General features: G+C 44.0%; 1 protein-coding gene across 3 annotated transcripts in view; it reads left to right on the top strand.

Annotated features, from left to right (window-relative positions):
* Positions 1-1,268: 1,268 nt before the first annotated feature.
* The window catches only part of LOC144687725 (P2X purinoceptor 4-like), a 57,307-nt gene continuing 37,562 nt past the window's right edge, over positions 1,269-21,013 (top strand). For all 3 annotated transcript variants that reach the window (XM_078554172.1, XM_078554171.1, XM_078554170.1), the window contains exons 1-4: positions 1,269-1,462; positions 4,446-4,593; positions 5,765-5,836; positions 20,654-20,726. In XM_078554172.1, coding sequence (XP_078410298.1) covers positions 1,329-1,462; positions 4,446-4,593; positions 5,765-5,836; positions 20,654-20,726 — 427 coding nt within the window. In that variant the 5' untranslated portion in view covers positions 1,269-1,328. The remainder of the gene's footprint in view (positions 1,463-4,445; positions 4,594-5,764; positions 5,837-20,653; positions 20,727-21,013) is intronic.

Genomic DNA, 21,013 nt, shown 5'->3' with positions numbered 1-21,013 from the left:
CTTATCACCCCACCAGCCTCTGCATTCAAAGGATCATCCTCCACCATTTCCGCCAACTCCAGCATGATGCCACCACCAAACACATCTTCCCTTCACCCCCCCTGGCAGCATTCCATAGGGATCGTTCCCTCCGGGACACCCTGGTCCACTCCTCCATCACCCCCTACTCCTCAACCCCCACCTACGGCACCTCCCCATGCAAACGTAAAAGTTGCAACACCTGCCCCTTCACTTCCTCCCTCCTCACTGTCCAAGGGCCCAAACACTCCTTTCAAGTAAAGCAGCCTTTCACTTGCATTTTCCCCAACTTAGTCTACTGCATTCGTTGCTCCCAATGCGGTCTCCTCTACATTGGAGAGACCAAACGCAAACTGGGCGACTGCTTTGCAGAACACCTGCAGTCTGTCCGCAAGAAAGACCCAAACCTCCCTGTCGCTTGCCATTTTAACACTCCACGCTGCTCTCTTGCCCACATGTCTGTCCTTGGCTTGCTGCATTGTTCCAGTGAAGCCCAACACAAACTGGAGGAACAGCACCTCATCTTCCGACTAGGCACTTTACAGCCTTCCGGACTGAATATTGAATTCAACAACTTTAGATCTTGAACTCCCTCCTCCATCCCCACCCCCTTTCCGTTTCTTCCCCCTTCCTTTTGTTTTTTCCAATAATTTATATAGATTTTTCTTTTCCCACCTGTTTCCATTATTTTTAAATCTATACCTTTTATGCCCTGTTAGTCTTTCCACCCCACCCCCACTAGAGCTGTACCTTGAGTGTCCTGCCATCCATTCTTAATTAGCACATTCGTTTAGATAATATCACCACCTTCAACACCTCTTTGTTCCTTTGTCTGTGACATCTGTTGATTATCTGCTCCTATCACTGCTTGCTTGTCCCTACAACCACCCCACCCCCTCCACCTTAAACCAGCTTATATTTCACCCCTCTCCTAATATTACTTAGTTCTGTTGAAGGATCATGAGGACTCGAAACGTCAACTTTTTTCTTCTCTGCCGATGCTGCCAGACATGCTGAGTTTTTCCACGTAATTCTGTTTTTGTTTTGGATTTCCAGCATCCGCAGTTTTTTGTTTTTAATACATTTAATATCCAACTCAGGTTAAGACACAATTCTACTCTTTCTAAAGAAACTGGATGCTCTAAAACTGTTGATCAGTCTTCAGTACCACAGAGCAAACAAAACCTGATTCGATATGAGTAATAATAGGAACAAAATAAATAGTAGAATCACATGACCAAGTGGGAAGGACTTGGCTCTGCAGTAGGGTGCTCAGGTCTCATCTGAAAAGAAACTGAACAGCCTTAACAATGGCAGGTTGCTGTACGTCAGTTTGTGATTTTATCGTGGAATATGATACTCCCAGGATCGTACTCATTAAAAACAGAAAAGTTGGAGTCGTAAACAGGGTCGTCCAGTTCGCAATCCTTGCCTACGTTATTGGGTGAGCTACACTGTAATTGTTCCGCATTTTTATTAGAGGAATAATTAAGATTATACAGAATTATTAACACAACAGAAAATACTTAGTAGCATCTTTTTTAAATTGCGAAGATGATGTACTAGTTACAAAATCCGAGAGGCAACGACCTTTGGACATTCAAGCCGTTTATGTGAAACGTCATGCTGGACTTTTGTGAAATGTTTATAATGTAGAAAATATTTCGAAACAACGGCGAATTTGGATTTAGACTATGGGATGATTACAGATGACGCGTCAACACTGTTTGAATGAAACCAAATGGAAGAGTAATGCTTGATGAATGAGTTTCCCTTTAATTTAATATGAAATGGGGATTCGTCCTCTACCCCACCCACTCCGTTCCGTTATTCCCGTTCTGTAAAGGTAGCTCTTAAATATCTTGGTAGCCACCTTGTTAAATGATAGTCAGAGCTGGACCGAACGTGTTCAAATCACATGTCTAATAAAGAAAACCTTTCAGCAAATCATTGGATAGCCATGACGAGTTGAACTCTGGCTGATTGTTCTCAGGGTATCGGGAAGGTAATATTGCCAATCGTTCAGCAATAGAATCATACAGCACAGAAAGAGGCCATTTGGCCCATCATTCCCGTATCGGCTCTTCGAAGGGCCTGCCCAATAAAGTCCATTCCCTTGCTCTTTTCGCATAGCCGTGCAAAATTTCCCCTTTGTAAGTATTTCTCCAGTCCCTATTCAAGTTGCCATTGAAAGCTCTTCCACCACCCTTTCAGCCACTGCATTCCAGATTATAACAACTCTGGTTTTTTTTGAAGTTATCTCACCTTTTTTTTGCCAAGTATCTTAAATCTGTATCCTCTTGTTGGTAACCCTTCAGCTATTAAAAATAACAATTTATATTTATATAGCACCTTTAATATAATAAAACATCTCAAGGCGCTTGACAGGAGCATGAGGAAACATTAGGTCCGATGACCAAAAATAGGAGTGCAGTAAGAAGGAAAGTGGGGTACAGCAGTGTAGAGGTATAGGGAGGGTGTTCCATAGTTTAAGGCCAAAGCAAATGAAGGCGTGGCCATCAATAGTGGAGCAATTAAAATCAGGAGTGCTGAAGCCAGAATTCGGGAAATGTAGATATCTCGAAAGGTTGCAGGGCTGGAGGAGATTACAGAGATAGGGAGGAGTGAGATCATGGAGCAATTTGAAAACAAGGATGAGAATTTTAAAATCAAGATGTTGCTCGACTGGGAACCAAATAAAGTAAATAAGGGGAAACTATCAAAACCCTTCATGATTATGTACACTGCTATCAAATCTCCTCTTAACCTCTTTGTTCTAAGAAGAACAATCTGAGTTTCTCCACTTAATTCTCCAACACTCAGTTACTCCCCTCCTTGAACCACCTTGTCTTGTTATATGTTTCCGCCTTCAAACGCCTTCTTAAAACTTCTCTTCAACAGTGCTTTCGACCACCTTCCCCGAAGCTTTACCCACCCATTCCTGAGCCCAATTGTAAAGCATCTCAAAATGTTTTGTTAAATATTCCACCATGATTCAAAGAAGAGCATGGAACGATCCCAGTCCTGGTCAATACTACTCCTTTAAACTGCAAAACCTAAAAAATAGATGAACTGGTGATTTGGCAAGTTTGCTTCTTGTGGAACTTTGATGTATGCAAATTACAGTGCAGCAGTGACGACATTTTAAAACTAACTTGTTGGTTTGGGACGTCCTGAAGATTTAATTATTTGTTATATAAATGCAAGTTCTTTCAGGCAACTCTTTGGCTACATTTTCCTTGCTGTTTCTGTCTCTGTGCTCTGTAGTTTCTGTTAATGTGAACAAATCTACTTAGTTCCCCACAACATGTGTTTATCTCCAGGAAAAGATGGAAATTGTAGTTAAATTCAGTTAAGGAGAGCAGAAAGTTAAAATTCAACTAAATTCATTGTAAAAAAAATCCAATTTCTGCCCCTGGTTGCTATCTGCAAGAAACATGCCAGTCTGTATAGTTGGTAAAGATAAGATGAGAAAGAGCTGTGTAACCATCCACACCCCTTTCATGATCAGATAGTGTACCAATACTCATTGTTTTGAGTTCACAAATATATTGAACTGTAATCTATCATGAAACTATGGAGCTGAAAAACAATGTTAAAGGTTCTCAGGGCCACAGCTACCTATGGTAGGTATATCCTGCCTGTGGGTCAGGACAGGACATACCAAGGGATGGTAATGGTAGGGATTTTGGGATGTTGGCTGAAATATAATTCTGTTAGTACAATTATTTCTTGACTAGCTTGTACAGTTGACTGGTCTGGAAGTGCTTGAGTCTTGTCCTGATCCGATGGATGGGTCTTTCTGATCAGATTTGTAATTGTTGTTTGGTAACTAAATAGCTTGATAAGTCATTTCAGAAGGCATTAAGAGATACCAAATGTTGTGACTGGAATCATAGTTCAGCCAGATCTGAGGTGGCAAGTTAACTTCACTAAAGAGCATTTGGGTTTATGACAATCCAGCAGCTTTCATGGCCATCCCTCTGATGCTAGTCTACAAATGATCAGATTTGTTTAATTTGATTTCACAGCTTGCCATGGAGGGATGATAACTCAGACCTCAGGGTCATTAGTCCAGTGCCATTGGACTACCATTTCAATGTCAACTTACAAGTTACTTTGATTGTACAGCTAGGAATTTTTAAAATTCGTCCTTAGGATGTAAGCATTGCTGGCAAGCTCAGCATTTATTGCCCATCTCTAATTGCCCATGAGAAAGTGGTGGTGAGCCACCTTCAAATACACTGCTTCAAATACAAGTAAAACTCCAAGGCACAGCATATAGTCAATCTTTCAATGTATTGAAATAGAAATACACTTAATTAACTCTCCTCAGAGCCACTAAATATTCAATACTGTTTGACAATTTTGTTGCATACAGCAAAATGATCATTACCATTGGCAATTTTAAAAAAAATGTATTCCAGATGGGTACTTGTGTGGGAGAAGGGCTACCAAGAATTTGATTCCACCATCGGCTCAGTCACAACCAAAGTCAAAGGTGTCGCCATTACAAATTCAACTTCTCTTGAAGAACGCATATGGGATGCAGCTGATTATGTTATCCCTTCACAGGTACATTTTTGAATACCAAAACTTTTGAAAATCATATAATGCATATATTTTCTTATGACAGGTCATTAATTAAAATATACTCAGTTTATTAAAGTTGCATGAATCACTGCACTCATGCACTGCAGAAGTGAATCATTGAGCTGAAAAAGCCAGAGAGATTTAGGGAATTAGCTTTTTCTGTGTCGTAGAAGATTTTGCATGCTTTTTTTCTGGGGAATCAATTCATTGCTTTTTGCCACTTTGTGCTTTTCTCTCTATTTCCCTATGCTTGCAGTGGGATACTGACTGCATTTTTTTCTTCTTCTGGTTGCTAGAGGGAAAACGAACTGTCTTTGTGTGTTTTTTTTTGCATAGCTTTGTGTGTTATGTTGGTGGAAAAGAGCAAGAGAAGTGGGAATTAAGTTTAATTCTCAGAGGACATTTGTGTCTCTCTGCTACATGTCATTTTCCATCTACTTTGGAGGATGCATTTTTCCATCTATTTGAGGAAGTAGAATCTTTTTGCAGGTGAACTGGGTTGTATTAGTTTATCTGCCTGAAAGGATATTGCATTTTCCCTCATTCTATTGAGGGAGATGTGTTTGTTTGCTTGGACTTGTGTTTCTCTCCCTCTATTGTAGGAGCAGACAAGAGTGTGTTTGTTTGTCCGCCTATCTGCAGAGGAGAGGAAGGTGTGGTTTTTTAACTTTTCTGGCTGAGTGGTAATCAGGCAGAGCAGGTTGCCCGCCCTTGATAGGACCCGTCTGACTTTTCATTGACAAATTTCATTCCTTAAAATTAATGGAATGGGAAAAATTGGGCAGGTTCCATACAGGGCAGGTGATTTGCTTTGCCAGGTAACTGCCCAGACAGTAAAGCTGAAAATCTATCCATACATTTCTTAACCTGACTGCAACATGAATATGTTTTTCTGTTTACAAGGAATGTATATTTCAAATCTGTTTGGACCACCAAAATCAAACTCCTAGCACAGAAAATAATACTGAAAGTTCTATTTCTAGTTCTGAAGCAGTAAAAATATTTCTTTTTATTAGTTACTAAAATGGAAGGTTTTATCCAAGTGTAATTTTTGAGAGTTTTGATGCAGAAAACTTATTTTATTTAGAGATTCAAGCATTGTTGTTTCTTTATGGCTGTACATGTTATTTAACATATTTTTTTCTCTTAACAGCAAGAAAATTCCTTCTTTGTTATGACTAATGTTATTGTTACAAAGAATCAGGTGCAAGGCCGGTGTCCTGAGGTAAGAATTCAGCGGCTACTTCACATCCTTAATTGCTGTAACTTATTTTACAACTAAACATGTAGATTCACATGAATGTTTGCAATTTGAACAGAGCTTATGCCACAGCCCTTTTGTAATATAAGATCTAATCACCAAGTCACATTAAAATTAAGTCAGATGCACCCTTGTAGGACACTCAACCTATTTATTCTATACTTTTGGTTTCATCAGCAGAAATGTGTCGATAAATGTAAAAATTCTCATCAGAAAGGGTGACATGAGAAGTTCAGTATTTAACATATCCGGTTTGGTTCATTGTTTTGTTGCTCACTTTTTCATCTGCTGTGCTGGTGCCAGATTTAGATCCCTCCCCTCCCTGTTTGCTTTTCTCAATGCTTTTTCAAAATTAGCATTCATGGGAACATAGAAAAACATGTAGGCCATACAGCCTCTTGAGATCTGATGTGTAACACAGCTTCATTTACACACCTTTGTTCTATATCTCTTGATACCCTTGCCTGACAAAATTATATTGGTCTCAATCTTAAATTTCAATTGACCCAACATCCATAGCTGCTTGGGGGAGTGAGTTCCAGATTTCCACTACCCTTTTGTATGAATAAGTGCTTCATAATTTCACTGCTAAATGGCCTAGCTCTAATTCTAGATCCTGATTCCCAGGAAATAGAGATTCAATTGTGTAGATCGAGAAACTATCATTTGAAACAACTCTGAGATCATTCCTCAACCTACTAAACTTGAGGGAATACAAGCCAAGAATATGCAACCTGTCTTTATAATTTAATCCTTTAAGTCCTGTTATCATTCGAGTGAATCTGCACTGTACTCCTTCCAAGGCTAATATATCCTTCCTGCCATTTGATGGCTAACCAAGGCTTTGTACAACTGAAGCATCACTTCCTCTCTTTTGTCAATATTCTGTTAGTCTTTTTGGTTATTCTTTGTACTTGTGTACTAATTTTGTAATTTGTTTACAAGGAGATAAAATCAGTTTTCTCTTCTACAGCTCTTAGTGCCTTGCCATTAAGAAAATATTCTATTTTGTCTTCCTTGGATCCAGGAGAAGACTCGCACTTCCCCTCATTGAACTCCACCCATAATAGCTTTGTTCACTCTCAGTCTGTGTTTGTCTCTTTGCAACTTCCTGTTCCCATCCACACAACCTACCGTGCCTCTTATCCTTAGTCTCATCTGCAAACCTGATATACCGAACCTCTCTATTCCTTCATCCAGTCATTCATATATATGGTGAAAATCTGAGGTCCCAGTATAGATCCCAGGGGATCGTCACTTGTCATAACTTGCCATTCAGAGAAGGAATACGTTTTCCCTACTCTGTCTCCTACTTTCCAACCAATTATTGATCCATGTCACAAGATTACCCCTAATTCCATGCACTCCAATTTTTGCTAATCTCTTCTGCAAAATCTAATCTAATCCCTTCTCGAAGGCCATATAGATATCATCTATAGATATTCCCCTATCCATCATGGTAGTGTGCATCTCAAATAATTCAACGAGATTAGTTACATCTGACCTACTCTTCACAAATTCAAGTTGACTCTATTTGATCAGCTGATTTTAGTCCAGTCTAAAAGAAAAAAGACTGACATAAACGCAAAGCATTCAGCCACTCTGAGCGATATTTCATGCTCTCCTCGTGGTGAATTTGGGGGTGAGGAGGGCATTTAATCAGACAAGACTAAACTGTTTATTAGACTGTTATCTGAAAAGGAAGAATGTGCAGGGTTACGGGGACAAGGCAGGGGAATGGCACTAAGGGAATTGCTCATTCAGAGAGCCAATGCAGACATGGTGGGCTGAATAGTGGCCTCCTGCGCCGTAAGAATTCTCTGATTCTGGGATGGTGGGGGGCTGGAGGGTGTGGGTGGGTGGGGTAGGGACCCTGATCATCAAATTCATGGCAGGAAGGCCTGTGGATAGCCTCCCTTACCCCACTGCCAACTGAGGCCCTTAATTGTTCATTAATTGTCCACTTAAGGGCCTCATCCTTCTACAGTTGGTATTAATCCAGCAGTTATGGGCCTGTCACCACACAGGGAGCATGACATGCAAACCTCTCCATATGGCTTGATTCCCTGAGAGATCAAAAATATGTCTATCGCAGCCTTAAATATATACAGCCATTTGGGGTAGAGAGTTTCAAAAAATTCACAATCCTCTGAGTGAAGAAATTTCTCCTCACTTAAATAATCGTCCCCTTATGGCAGAGGTAATGTATTCATTGCTGTTTGTCTGTAAACAATATATCTGAAAAAGTAATGGACTGATTTCAATAAAACTTAGTACACAGAGTATGGCTCAAGGAAGAACTGATACATTTTTGGTGAAGATGCGGATCGGATCTGATTGCTGAAATTTTTTACAGGATCCATCTGATAACATTAGGAGTTGGGCAAATTGACTTTTTCTTTTAGAATGTTGTGGGTTGCTTAATTTAGAATATTGTTGATTTTTTTTTTAGAATGTTGCAGATTGTCTCAGCTGCTGTGGTGCAATTTGTCACAGCTGTCAAAATCTGAACAGAGTTTTCAGAGCAGGTTGTTGGATGTGGATTGGCCTGAAGCCTCCTGAGTTAGATAGAAGCTCTTATATATTAAAAAAAATCAGCTTTGTAGCTACAGAGCATCAACCAGGCAGGGAAAAACCTCAAAAGAAGAACTACATAATTGTAATAACAATGAGTTAGCATAGCATGGCAGAGGTATGTGCTCTACTGAGTGCCCTGTTCACTGTTCTGAGACTGTGTCCCTATGAGATTTTCCAGCCAGGGGAAACAACTTCCCAGTGTCTATCTTGTCAAGCTTTTTCAGAATCTTGTACGTTTCAATGTGATCGTCTCTCAGTCTTCTGAATTCCAGAGAATATAGGCCTAATTTATCAGAAGCAAAACCCTCTTATCCCAGGGACCAATCTTCCTTATACCACCTCCAAAGCGAGTATATCCTTCCTTAGATATGGAGATCAAAACTGTGCGGGGCAGTTTCCCTGGCCTTTCTAAAGGTCCCAATCCCAATGCTCAGGATGTGGTCAGGTTCCTGTAATAGCTACTACATCATTCCCTTTAAGCTGAATTTGTGTTTCAAACTAATTTGTTTTCTTTCTTATGTTATGTATATTCATGTAAAGAACTCCTCTACGAGTGACTATCCACCCCCACCCCCCTGCCCATATGTGCTGTTGGCCTTTTACTTACACTTTTTGACTTAGTATGCATTTTCCTTTTTTACTACATTAATAGGCGTAAAAGATTTAGTGGGAAAGGTCCCCACTGTCCTAGTTAACCTTATTGCAAGAACACAGGTACCTGTTGGTTTAGGTAAAGACTATTTTGTTAGTATTGCCATCCCTTACCCAAAGAGTGGTTGCTGTGTCCCAGGAATCTGAAATACGTACTAGACAAATCCAGCTATACAGATACTCTTCTTCTTGTCCTCATCTGTTGCTTATTGCCGTATTTGTCAATGATTACTTGATTACCTTACCCCTTACCAGCTTTACTACTCCTAGCTCTGTTCCAGAGACCCTTTCTCTGTAGAATGTTAACTCTCAAGCTGTCTAACTTTCTACTCAAGTACTGTAACTTTTGTACACTTCATATATACGTAATCACCCTGCATGGTAGATGATTCCAGGCAGGTTCGCATCATACATGTTGTACACATCAATCCAGACTCTAATCCAGCCATACCTATTTATATCACACACAAAAACAGAAAATGCTGGAAACGTTCAGCAGGTTTAACAGCATCAGTGGAGAGAAAGATAGGGTTAACGTTTCGAGTCCGTATGACTCTTTTCTTCTGCTCTGAAGAAGGGTCATACAGTCTCGAAACGTTAACTCTTTTTCTCTCCACAGATGCTGTTAGACCTGCTGAGTTTTTCCAGCATTTTCTATTTTTGTTTCAGATTTCCAGCATCCACAGTATTTTGCTTTCATGCTCATAACTATTTATATGTTTAACCCAATGAATATTTAACTCAGATTTTTTAAAGTAATGGTTTATTGAATTATTTCAATTTATTCCAATTATTTTTACTTAATATTTTTGAAAAATTCTTGTCCTACACCCAGTTATTATATGGTAAAACCTGTAATTTACAGTTCAGATGCATACTTTAAAAATATTTCCTTGCCACCTTATAAGTTCTTTTTTGTAAGATTTTTTAAAAATTCTGTTAGATCATTTCCTTTTTCATTAGTAAATCACTCAAAGCATGCAAACACTCACTGAGCATCAGAACATGGGAGGCTGAATTTCTTTGGCGGTTCTTCTGGTCTCCCGCTGTAGCTCTGGGAGTATGATGCAGTGCTCAAAATCAGGCCGAGACTCTGGAGTGGGTGGAGAGGAGCTATATCAGGATGATACCAGAGAGGAGGGAATTCAGTTATGTGGAGAGATTGGAGAAGCTGGAATTGGCCTGCTTAGAGCAGAGATAGTTAGGGGGAGACCTAATAGATAGATGCATTAAAAATTATGAAGGGTTTTGATGAAGCAAGTGAAGAGAAACTATTTACTCTGGCAAGTGCACAACCAGAGGTTATTTAAATTAATTGCCAAAAGAACTAGAGGCAAAATGAGGAGACAAGAGTCAAGGTCTGGAATGCACTGTCTGAAAGTGTGGTAGAATCAGATAACTTTCAAAACACAATTGGACATGTACTTGAAGAGGACTATTGCAGAGTTATGGGGAAAATGTTTGGGTGTGGGCCTGACTTGACAGCTCCATCAAAGAGCCAGCATAGGCATGACCGGCTGAATGGACTCCTACTGTGCTGTAAGATTCTTTGATTCATAGATTCTGAAATGTCTTATGCTAGGTTGATTTGTGAATTCCAGTTTATTTTGTAAGGGGCAAAGCCTCCACCCACCTTAAAGAGAACTGGCCATGCCGGAGGAGCAGGAGCTGCAAACTCTCATTTTTCCCAGCCCAATGGGTGATCAGTTCAGTCAAAAGTAAGGGACAAAGGAATTTCACATGAAGATGTTAAGCGGTCAAAGGCTTATATCACACAGTATGATATGACCCACTTTGTTACCTTTCTTTTGACTTCTTTCCATGGTGACCATGGGTGGAATTTTCTATGCCCACTGACAGTGGGCATCATAGGTGGTGTGAGTGGACAATGTGGTGCGATTGGTTTCACGACGGCGGGTTGCGATTGTCCGCTCAGCCTGCCGACAGCGGGCCGGATTTCCCGCCATTGGTCATCGGGAATCTCATTGTAATACATCAGCATATCATTATCAGGCCATCCCGAAAGGCTCTTGCACTCCCACTGGATTGTCCATCCACGTCGGTGAGAAAGCACGCCAACGTGTTTCACAACAGCACAGAGGTGATGTGCACTTGGCGGCCTTCACTTTGGGTGAACTGGAGGTGAGCGCACAGCAACGTTCTGCAGAGCTCACCAGGGTTACCTGTTGCTTTGCAGGCTTCAGTGGTTCATGGAGTGGGAGGTTGGGGTAAAATGCTGCCCTGCCTTGGAGGTGAGTTTTGAGGGTGAGAGAGAGTGGGGGACAGGTGCCGCCCGGCCTTAGAGGCGATTTGTGAGCTGACTGGTGGCGGTTGGCGGGGGGGTGGTGGCGGTTAAGGACAGCCCTGCCTCTGAGGTAGCTGATGATGGGATGGGGGTGGCAAGGGCAGCCCTGCCGCTCAATATAGTGCACAAGCATTCGGGGTGGGGGTGTAGGGTAGGCGAGGGAAGTGGCCATGCATTCGGGGAAACCTGTGGAAAGTGCCCATTGCTCTGCAACTGAGACAGTTCAGGCGCAGCCACAGTGATATGATTGGGGTTAAGCTCCTAGCTTATCTGCTCAGTCAAGCAATGCAGAGGCATCAAAGTGCCACCAAGTTCTCCAGAGCTACTCCGACACCCCCCACCACCACCACCACCACCCTGCCCTGGCACAGACTGCAAATTCATGAGCACTTGGACTACACATGTGGTACAATCTCCTTGCTAAAGCTGGCCATGTAGCAGTCGCTGCTGGAGGCGCTCACAGGCCCTTGCAATGTCAGCATCCTGGTTTGGACTAATCTCCCCCATGGTTCAAGCTAACAGGGCAGCCATGCAGCACACTAATCTCTGGCCATCCAGGTGGTAGTCAGCAATCTCCAGGAAGCGTTAAAGGGCCGTCACACTTAACCAGGACAGGTTCTTAGTACACACATGCTAACCACGTGTCCCTCTCTTTCATCCTGCAGGAGAAGTACATCAGGATCATGGAGCCTGGTGAACTAGCTGGATGCCTGATGGCCTAGAGAGTGCGAAGACAACGGAGGAGAAAGCAGCTGAGGCTCCTGGCTGTGCAGAGCAGGAGCAGCAGCCTCAGGAAGTAGGGGTGGCTGGAGCTCCTGCACACGCTGCCCAAGAGCCACAGCGAGCTATCACAGGCTGGCACCTAGCGACATCCAGGGTCTATAGACGTAGCCTTTCATTCCTGTAGGTGAACGAGAACCTGTTTAGGGAACTGATCTGCCACCTGCTGCAGGATTTGGCACCATGGGGACATGGAGGACATCCACTGCCAGTGGCTGTGAAAGTGACCGTGGTGCTCAATTTCTATGCCAGTGGCCCCTTTCAGGGTTCCACAGGTGACCTCTGTGGGATCTTTCAAGCTTCCAATCACAAATGCATCCATGAGGTCAGGGATGCCATCTTTGCAAGGGCACACAACTTTGTGAGTTTCACCCAGGACCAGGACAGCCAGGGTGCAAGAGCAATTGGATTCGCACATATCTCGGGTTTCCCCCAGGTGCAGGGTGTGATTGACTGCACTCATGTGGTGCTCAGATCTCCATCGCAACACACGGTGGACTACATCAACTGCGCAAGGGCTTCCATTCACTGAATGTGCAGCTGGTGTGCGACCACTGGAAACGCATCCTGCAGGTGTGCGCGCAGTTTCCCAGGGAGTGTGCACGACTCCTACAGCCTCAGTCAGTCAAATTTCGTTGGAGTTTTCCAGGGTCAAGAGTAGCTGCCAGGAAGGCTCCTCAGGGACAAGGGCTACCCGCAGAGGCCGTGGCTGATGACACCCGTATGGTGGCCTCAGACTGCAGCAGAGCGACGATGTAATGAGGTTCATACTGCAGCTCGCAACTTGGTGGAGCAGACCATCAAGATGCTGAAGATGAGATTCTGGTGCCTGGATTGGTCTGGTGGAGCCCTGCAATACAGTCCGCAGAGGGTATCACGCATCGTTGTCGTCTGCTGCGCCCTTTACAACCTGACGCTCCAACGGTGAGATGAGCTGGCTGAGGAGGGGATGGAGGAGCTGGACGGGGATGAAGCTGAGGAGGTCCTTGGAGGTGACGATGACAGGGATGAGGCCCTTTCACTGGCTAGGTGAGGCAGGCAGGTTCGGGAGGCCCTCATAGCTGCTAGCTTTGTGGAGGATGATGACGACATGCAGTGAGGTGACCCCATAGATCCTCACATCGCAGTTGTGAACGTTTGACCCCAGTCTGGTTTATGGCAGCGCGAGTACCCTCAGTGAGCATGCTCCTGTCATGGAGAGGCAGTGGAGGCCCTAATAATCACTTGATTGCAGGAGGATGATGATGACATACAGTGAGAACACTCCATAAATCTTCACACAGCCTCTCAGAATGTCTGACTTCTGTCTGGCTGAGGGCAGCTTGCTTGCACTCCATGATCAGGGTCATATCAAGGAGACGCAGCCATGAAACTTTAGAAGCATCTGATGCTTTGTCCACCTTCAGCACCTGAGCCCTTCAGGAGCTGGAGCACAGCATCAGTGGTCACAGATGCTGAAGAAATGGGAGCAAGCCCCTCCTTAAAGGTGCTGAGAGCACACCGAGAGAATGAGAGAGCTCTGTGCCACCTGCCCACTACATTCTGGCAGCAATGACCAGCACCATCGAGGCGCAGGCATCAGTAATATCTCCAGGGAGTGTGAGGCCGAACCATCACTTTGGTCTGAAGGCTGCACAGAGCACAGGGAAGAGGCCCTGGACTAAGACACCTGCCTTTATTTTGTGCAGAAAGGTTTCACACCCGAGTGACAAGACCATTGCTCATCAGAACAAGGAGCCATAGGCAGGGAGATATTCTTGGGAGTTTATTGACAATAGTGAACAAGTATGTACAAGTGATTAACACCCGTGCCCAGATTGTGCAACTAATTCTCCTTAACTTGTTAATTTAGTTTATTTGGTGGACTTCATAAGAGTTAATTCTCCTTAACTTTCCTATAACCCTACTGCTACGTCTTGGTGCTCCCCAGACATCCACAGAGAAGGTGGAGGCAGCCTGCTGACTGCAATGCCCTGTCTGTGATGACTTTGGCGGGCATCCTCTGGAGGGCCGAGACTTGGAGGGCCCCAACTTGGTTTCAGGATCCTGCTGTGTCGCAGTGGATCCTTCCTCGGGCTGTGGAGCTACAGCTGCTGAGGTCACAGGAAGAGCGGAGTCGGATGGGCCGGACACTCGGGAAGTCACCTGGATGGATGGGCCCGGAGTGCGCACCTGCGGATCCTCCTCCCTATGAGTGCCCAGGGGCCCCGGATGACTCCTTGAGGAGCAGGGGTAGCTGGAGTGAGATGGAGCTGCCTGGCACCCCTCTCAAGTACACACTGTTGGAGGCCACCTATGGCATCAGCAATGGAGTTAAGCCCGTGCAGGAGCGAAGTCCTGGGCCAAGGTCTCCAGTGTTGGCCTTGGTGCGTTGACATGCCAGCGCCATCACCTCAAACTGAAGGCAGACGGACTCCTCCTTTGTGCCTTGCAATCTGAGGAGTGCAGCGGACATCCCTTCCTGATGTTCCCGAGCATGCCTTTGCATGTCCAGCAACTGTGACATAATCAAGTCCAGAGACTCGTCACCTGACTCGGACTCAGCAAATTTCTGGCCTCCAGGAGTCCTCCGAGTGCCAGACACTTGGGAAGTCCCTGCCGCCGCCTGCTGTAGATCAGACAGTGCGATGCGCTCACCAGATTGTGATCCTGGGGTTACTCTAAAGCTAGGTCCCACCGAGGTGTGTGTCTCTGTGCTGTTGGAGGGTGTGGGTGAGTGCTGTGACAGGACTTCAGAGAGAGTGCCTCCAGATTTCTCTTCAGAGGTTCCTTCGGGGCTTGATTGGAGGCCCTGGGTCATGGACTCTATCGCCTGTTTGGCAGATGTGCCTGCGAAAGCAAGGAGCGATAATTAGTCCATGGCAGTGGTCTGTGAAAGAGGACACATCACGCATGCATGGTTGTCTGATGGATGTTGCACTGCTGGATCTTCACTTGGTAGAGCAGCACCGACCTCACCGTCAGCACAGGACTGGTCCAGATCCTCGCCGCCCAGCTGGAAAAGCTGTGTTTTCAAAGTCTGTGAGTACCTTGATTTCGGGCATTCCACCACCGGTCAGCGACCTCTCCCTCTTGTTGTGTGCCAGCTTGTCCTGCATGGATAGAGATGAAGAAAGTGTAAGCAGAACGCCTGCCGGGCCAGATGATAAGTATGCCTGGCCTGTGCGGGTGGTGAATGGTCCCATGGACAGGATGAGGACAATGACAGTGAGTGTGAGAGAGCAAATGGTGATGTCCCTTGAACTGGCAGTGAGTGAGGGCCCTATAGATGTGTGCTGGGTTTGTGAGTGTGTGACTTACCCTGGCAGAACGGCAGAGATCATTCATCCTCTTGTGGCACTGGGTGGCTGTCCTCTTTTGTAGGGCATTGGCACTGACCATCACCTCCCAAGCCGGATTGGTCATGTTGCTGCCCATCCTGCAACCAGAGTGGGGTACAGGACATCCTGGCAGGCCTCAACGACATCCAGCAGTCGCACGGTCATTAAACCGGGGGGTGGGGGGGGGTTCAGTCTTCTTGCCTTTGAGGGCCATGTCTCCCGGGCAGCAGTAGTGAGCTGGAAGCAGTGAGCGCTGTGCTTGCGGCTGGCCTTTAAACATGGTGCCTGGTAAGATGCAACGGCAAGGTGATGGCGGGCGGGCGAATGAGGAGCTTGCCAGTCATGGAAATGGCGTGTTTCCCGGGAATGCATAAATAATGAGTCGGGCTCGGGATGATCCGGTGTGAAAACCTGCCATCGCTGTCGGCGGGCAGCACACTGTTTTACCCACCTGCTACTGCACTTAGTACAAAGTTGGGAAAATTCCACCCCATGTCTTTTCCTGAATATGAGGAGCTAAACTGGACGCAATACTCAGATCTCATCAGTGCCTTGCAAAGTGTCAGCATTGCCTTGTTGAAATCCACATATGCTGTCATTCAGCTCACGCTGATCTATTTGTCTTGGGCGTTATTTGTCATCTCATGTGACAATGCTTTAAATGTTTGCTAAACTTTCCCACCCATATCTTTTCCTGGTGCACCTTGTTTAACAATATGACAGTATAATGATCTTTCAACAATACGATGTAATTATGTTTGCTATGCTCAGCACCTGTACAGGTTACATAAATCTTTCAATATTATGGACCCAAAAGTAACAGAGGTGAGTTCCGAATGGCAGGAAGCAATAGCGGGTGCAAAACCCAGAAGGAGTTTAATTGCATCAGAATTTTCAATTTCAACATGGTTAAACCTACCTATCATTTTACTTCTGGGTTTCACATCTCCTGTGCATATCAATGGGCATGTTGGTCACCCATATGATGTGATTGCAACTCAACTATTTAAAGGACCAATTCAAAGATGGAATTTGGAGGAACTGGGAGGTTTAGGAAAGAGAAGGAAAACTTACTTATGAGGTATAATTTTTAGGTCGGTGTGCGGGCAAGTGCCCGACCTGATCAGACGCGAAATCGCGCATGACGATGTTGGGTGAGTGTCCTGATGTCATTCTGTGCTCACGCGATATTTCAGTCAGCGCGTCCATCGACAATTAAGATGACAATTAAAGTTAAGGTTCCAATTCTCCCCAATTTTTCGTGGTCCATCCAACCTTATGGTTGGCGGATGGGCAAATCTGCAATTTTTGATGAAACCTCATCCAAGGGCGGAATGAGGTTTCCGTTATTAAATAAAATAAATAAAAATGTATGGGCTGCATTTTCATCATGTATATGTTCAGATGACTGATTGTGATGCGTGGACATTTTTTTCCAGATTTTAAAATCTTTGTTTAATTGTTTTGAAGTCTTCAGCTCCCTGAGGCAGCTCTCTGCCTTCAGGGAGCTTTCATTCAGCGCACACCCGTGCCTGTGCTTACATCAGCGCCTGCCCTCCTCCTGCCCCCTTCCTGGCAGCGCTGAGCATTTCAGCGCACAGTTCACTGGCCAGCCAGTTAATTGGCCAGCCAGTGTGAAATCGCGGTTGGGGGCCGATCGCGGATGGTGGTCCATTCCCCAGTTGCTCCCGGGCCCACCGATCACGCCCACACACATGCACCAGGAAAAGATATGGATGGGAAAGTTTGGCAAACATTTTAAAGCATTGTTACACGCCAACCTGAAAATCCTGCCCATGGACTCTGGATGATCAAAGTTTTTGCTCTGATTTAACATTGCCTCAAGTGAGGTACTGCTGGGTGTAGTAAGGAGCAGGAAGGAGATAATCTTCCCGAGCAATGGAAAACTGAAACCTGCTTCCGTCATGAAGAAGGTACAGCTAAAGCTAGATGAAGAGGTTTGCAGCAGGACTATTGTACCCCATGCCAGGATCCAGTGCAGGAAATGCTTTAATAATTTAACCATGTCAAGAAATGCAAGAAGTGTTGATTTATCCACATCCTGTAGTGGACATCCCCTCACTCTGTTTGGTCAAGCGTTTTCCCATCACATCAATCTTCACAGCTATTTAAGATTGAACGTCACCCATCGCTCACTTTCTTTGCAGCTCCTTACCTTCCCACTTATTCATTTGCCATTGTCATTCACCCCGATCCTTAAGCGTTGTGATGCATCTGGTGGATAGTCACCATCACCAAATGCACTGCCTCCATCGGGTGAAAACATACATTACAGAAATTCATAGTCTTGTAATTGGCCCATCGCTGGAGAAGAGAGCTCAAGAGACAGGGAAAGGGAGGGGACCAGAGCTCGGCTGCTGCAATAATCAGAGGAAGAGGCCATGGAGATCAGTGGCATATCTGCATCCCCAACAAATGGAGATCGAGAGACTGGGACTTTGCAGATGCTTGGTGACAGAATTAGATATCTACGACCCACATTTCATATATGACTCAAGCCATGTTGACTTGATTTCAGCGACAGATGAGGTTGGATCATTTTAGTTATGCTAAGTAACAACATTTCTACATTGCCAGTACTAATTCTACTGACCCGCCAGGGCCTTCAGGGTGACAGTTCCACAGAGGAGCCAACTCCTTCAGAGGGCGCATCATTGCAGAACACATGCTTACCAGGCATCAGCACAGTGGCTCCATTTAGACAGCTGAGTTTTCATCTGCTGATTCATAGTTCACAAGTTAACATGAGCAGAGAGTGGTGGTATGGGCACCTGTGGAGAATCCCGTGATGGAGCATGCATACCACTTTAAGCTCTGCACAGCTGGGCACAGATGCTGAATCCCAGGGGCCAGTGATGAAAAGGATAACCACAGAGGGACAGCAGCAAATCTGTGAGGTACTGGCAGTCATGTCACATACATTGTCCATAATAGCAGAAAGGATACAGGAGCCCAGATCAAACATTAATGGATTGATGTGAAAATGTCTTCTTCTATGGTAGACTGGCCTCCTCTGTGGAACTTCAACTCCAGAAATCAAATGAATCAATGCACACTGTGACCACGGCCATACAGACTGAATACCAGCCATCCAAACAGGATGACTAATACTAATACTTAGCTACGGCCTTGGAACGTGTCACGGATCTGCCCCAACGTTTTTTGTGCTTGTGGATGAGTACAAAGACATGAATTGATGGGGACCAATTTGTGGATGCGCAGTGGGTGTTTAGGGGACTGCTTTGTGTTAAGGGGGTTTTGTGTCAGGTGGCCAGAGGATGTGATACAGTGAGTCCCTTTTTTAAGTTGCCTCATTCAGCATTGTTTCACTTTAGCATAGCGGATATAATTGAACTGGTATGCGTACTTAGGACTTTGTTGGGAAAGTTGGGACTTTCACTTTAGCGTCGTTTTGCGCTGGGGCTGACAGAGCATGCGTGACCTGATTGGTGTCATTTTGGAGCGGCCTCTTCTCTTGGCCATGACTCTCTCCCGCTCCCCAAGAATCTCTCTCTCATACCAATTCTCTCCTGCTAGCCACTTAACTTCCTGACTCTCCCACTCACAGCTCCACTCACTCCCTCAGTCACTTCCTCCCTCTCGCCACCCTACCCTTGAGCCCTTACTCACAGCGTGGTAGTGGTGAGTGGAAGAGTCAGGCAGGGAAGCAGCAAGAAAGTGTTGGCGAGAGAGAGTTGCCAGCAGGAGTTGGCAAGTGGGAGGTGAGTAGAAGAGTTAGCATATTTCTTTTATATTTTTAAATTTATTATCTTAAAGTTATTTCATTTATGAATGTAAGAATTTCAGAATGTACATTATTTCAACTTACAGGGCATAATGTTTTAACTCTTTTCTGATGAGAATGGTCCTACAGAGCATAAATACAGCTTTTACATTGGCTGTAATGGGAAAACCTGATTTGCTTAAAGTTGTTTCACTTAAAGTTACACTTTTCAAGAATGCAACAACAACTTTATGTGAAGAATTACTGTTGTTGCTTTAGTCAAGTTTGATAGATTAACTGAAACCTTGAGTGATTAGTAAGTACCGGGCAACCTGAGCAGCAATGTGAGCGACTGCAGTGACCATCTTCATCTTCCACCTTCTCTTCATTTGAATCCTCATCAAATGGTGAGTGATGAGTGGCTTGTTCCTTCTTCACCTCAAGTTCTCACTGCTGCTCTGTATTTTACAGAGTGCAGCACAGAATTATTATCCTGGAGACCCTCGCTGACGAGCACTGAAGGGCACCTCCATCCCTGTACAGGCACTTGAACAGCATCTTGAGAGTGCTGTTGACTTGCTTGATGACATATCTGGTTGCCATATGGCTGTTATTTTGGTGCTTTTGGGGTTCATTGGTGGGGTTCCTGAGGTGATATCAGCCAGGTTTGAAGGGTGCATTCTTTGTAGGTGAATTGTATGAGAAGCAGAATGTAATAAAGAGAGGTATGTCATTCAAACAGATTTAGAGGTTTGACAATTAAAATGGCACTAGAATTATAAAGGATAATTGGAAGTATAAAAAAAATGTCTTGGTAAAACAGACTTTATGTAATCAAAAATAATTCAAAGTGAAAATGTATTTTTCAAAACATATTGGTGGCCATTAGGAATGGAGTGTTCTGGAATTGTTCCTAATTGCACAAATGTACTAAAATGGCAGTCTCAATTGCGAGATTAGGACTTTAACTTGGAGCATATTATCCTGCAAATAAATACTGGGGACAATACTTGACTCAACCAATTTCTGGAAGCCTTAGCTGGTCAAAGTAACAAAACATTAAAACTTTCACATACCATCCTCATTGTAATGGCAACAGATAGCCACAAATGCAGAGTTTCTGCCAGGTTAGCTCTGTGAAAATGTGGTATGGCACAATTAACTGAAGGGCACTAAAGATCGTAACACGTAGTTAGATGTACAAATATTATTAGCAGGATGTGTCAGGCAAATTTGAAACTTGTTCTGCAGCAGGATTAAAACCAAAGATGTAGTGTCCTGTCACAAAGATACTCTGAAAGATCAACACAACATATGGTGTGATTAGTGTATGAGAATTGTGCTTAATTTAATTTGTTAACAGTTTGAAAAGTTTGCTGAAAGTTAATATTTACCTTTTTCAGTTGCCAAATAAAAGGACTAGATGTAAATCTGACATTGATTGTGCATCTAGATACAACAACATTCACAGCAATGGTATGTTCAGCTTTATTTTACTGTAAGTGCATTATGCAGAATGAAATACTGATTGAAAATACAGTAATGTTGGTCCTTAATCCCTCTTATACACATTGCTTGACAAGAATGCTTTAATTGACTATTGTCATCGTTAAAAAAGTTTTTGGTTTTAAAACTCTGACTTGAAAAGTGATCTTTTTTAAAGTGCATGTGATAAACTTTGATCAAATCTGTATGTCTGACTGATCCTACATCTTTTATACATCATTCAAGTTACAGTTTTCTATCCGACCTGGTGGTAAAAC

Source organism: Cetorhinus maximus, chromosome 12 (assembly GCF_964194155.1).
Source record: "Cetorhinus maximus chromosome 12, sCetMax3.hap1.1, whole genome shotgun sequence".
In the NCBI taxonomy this organism is placed as follows: domain Eukaryota; kingdom Metazoa; phylum Chordata; class Chondrichthyes; order Lamniformes; family Cetorhinidae; genus Cetorhinus; species Cetorhinus maximus.
Note: the sequence above shows the minus strand (reverse complement) of the source record. Positions and strands in the feature narration are given on the sequence as shown.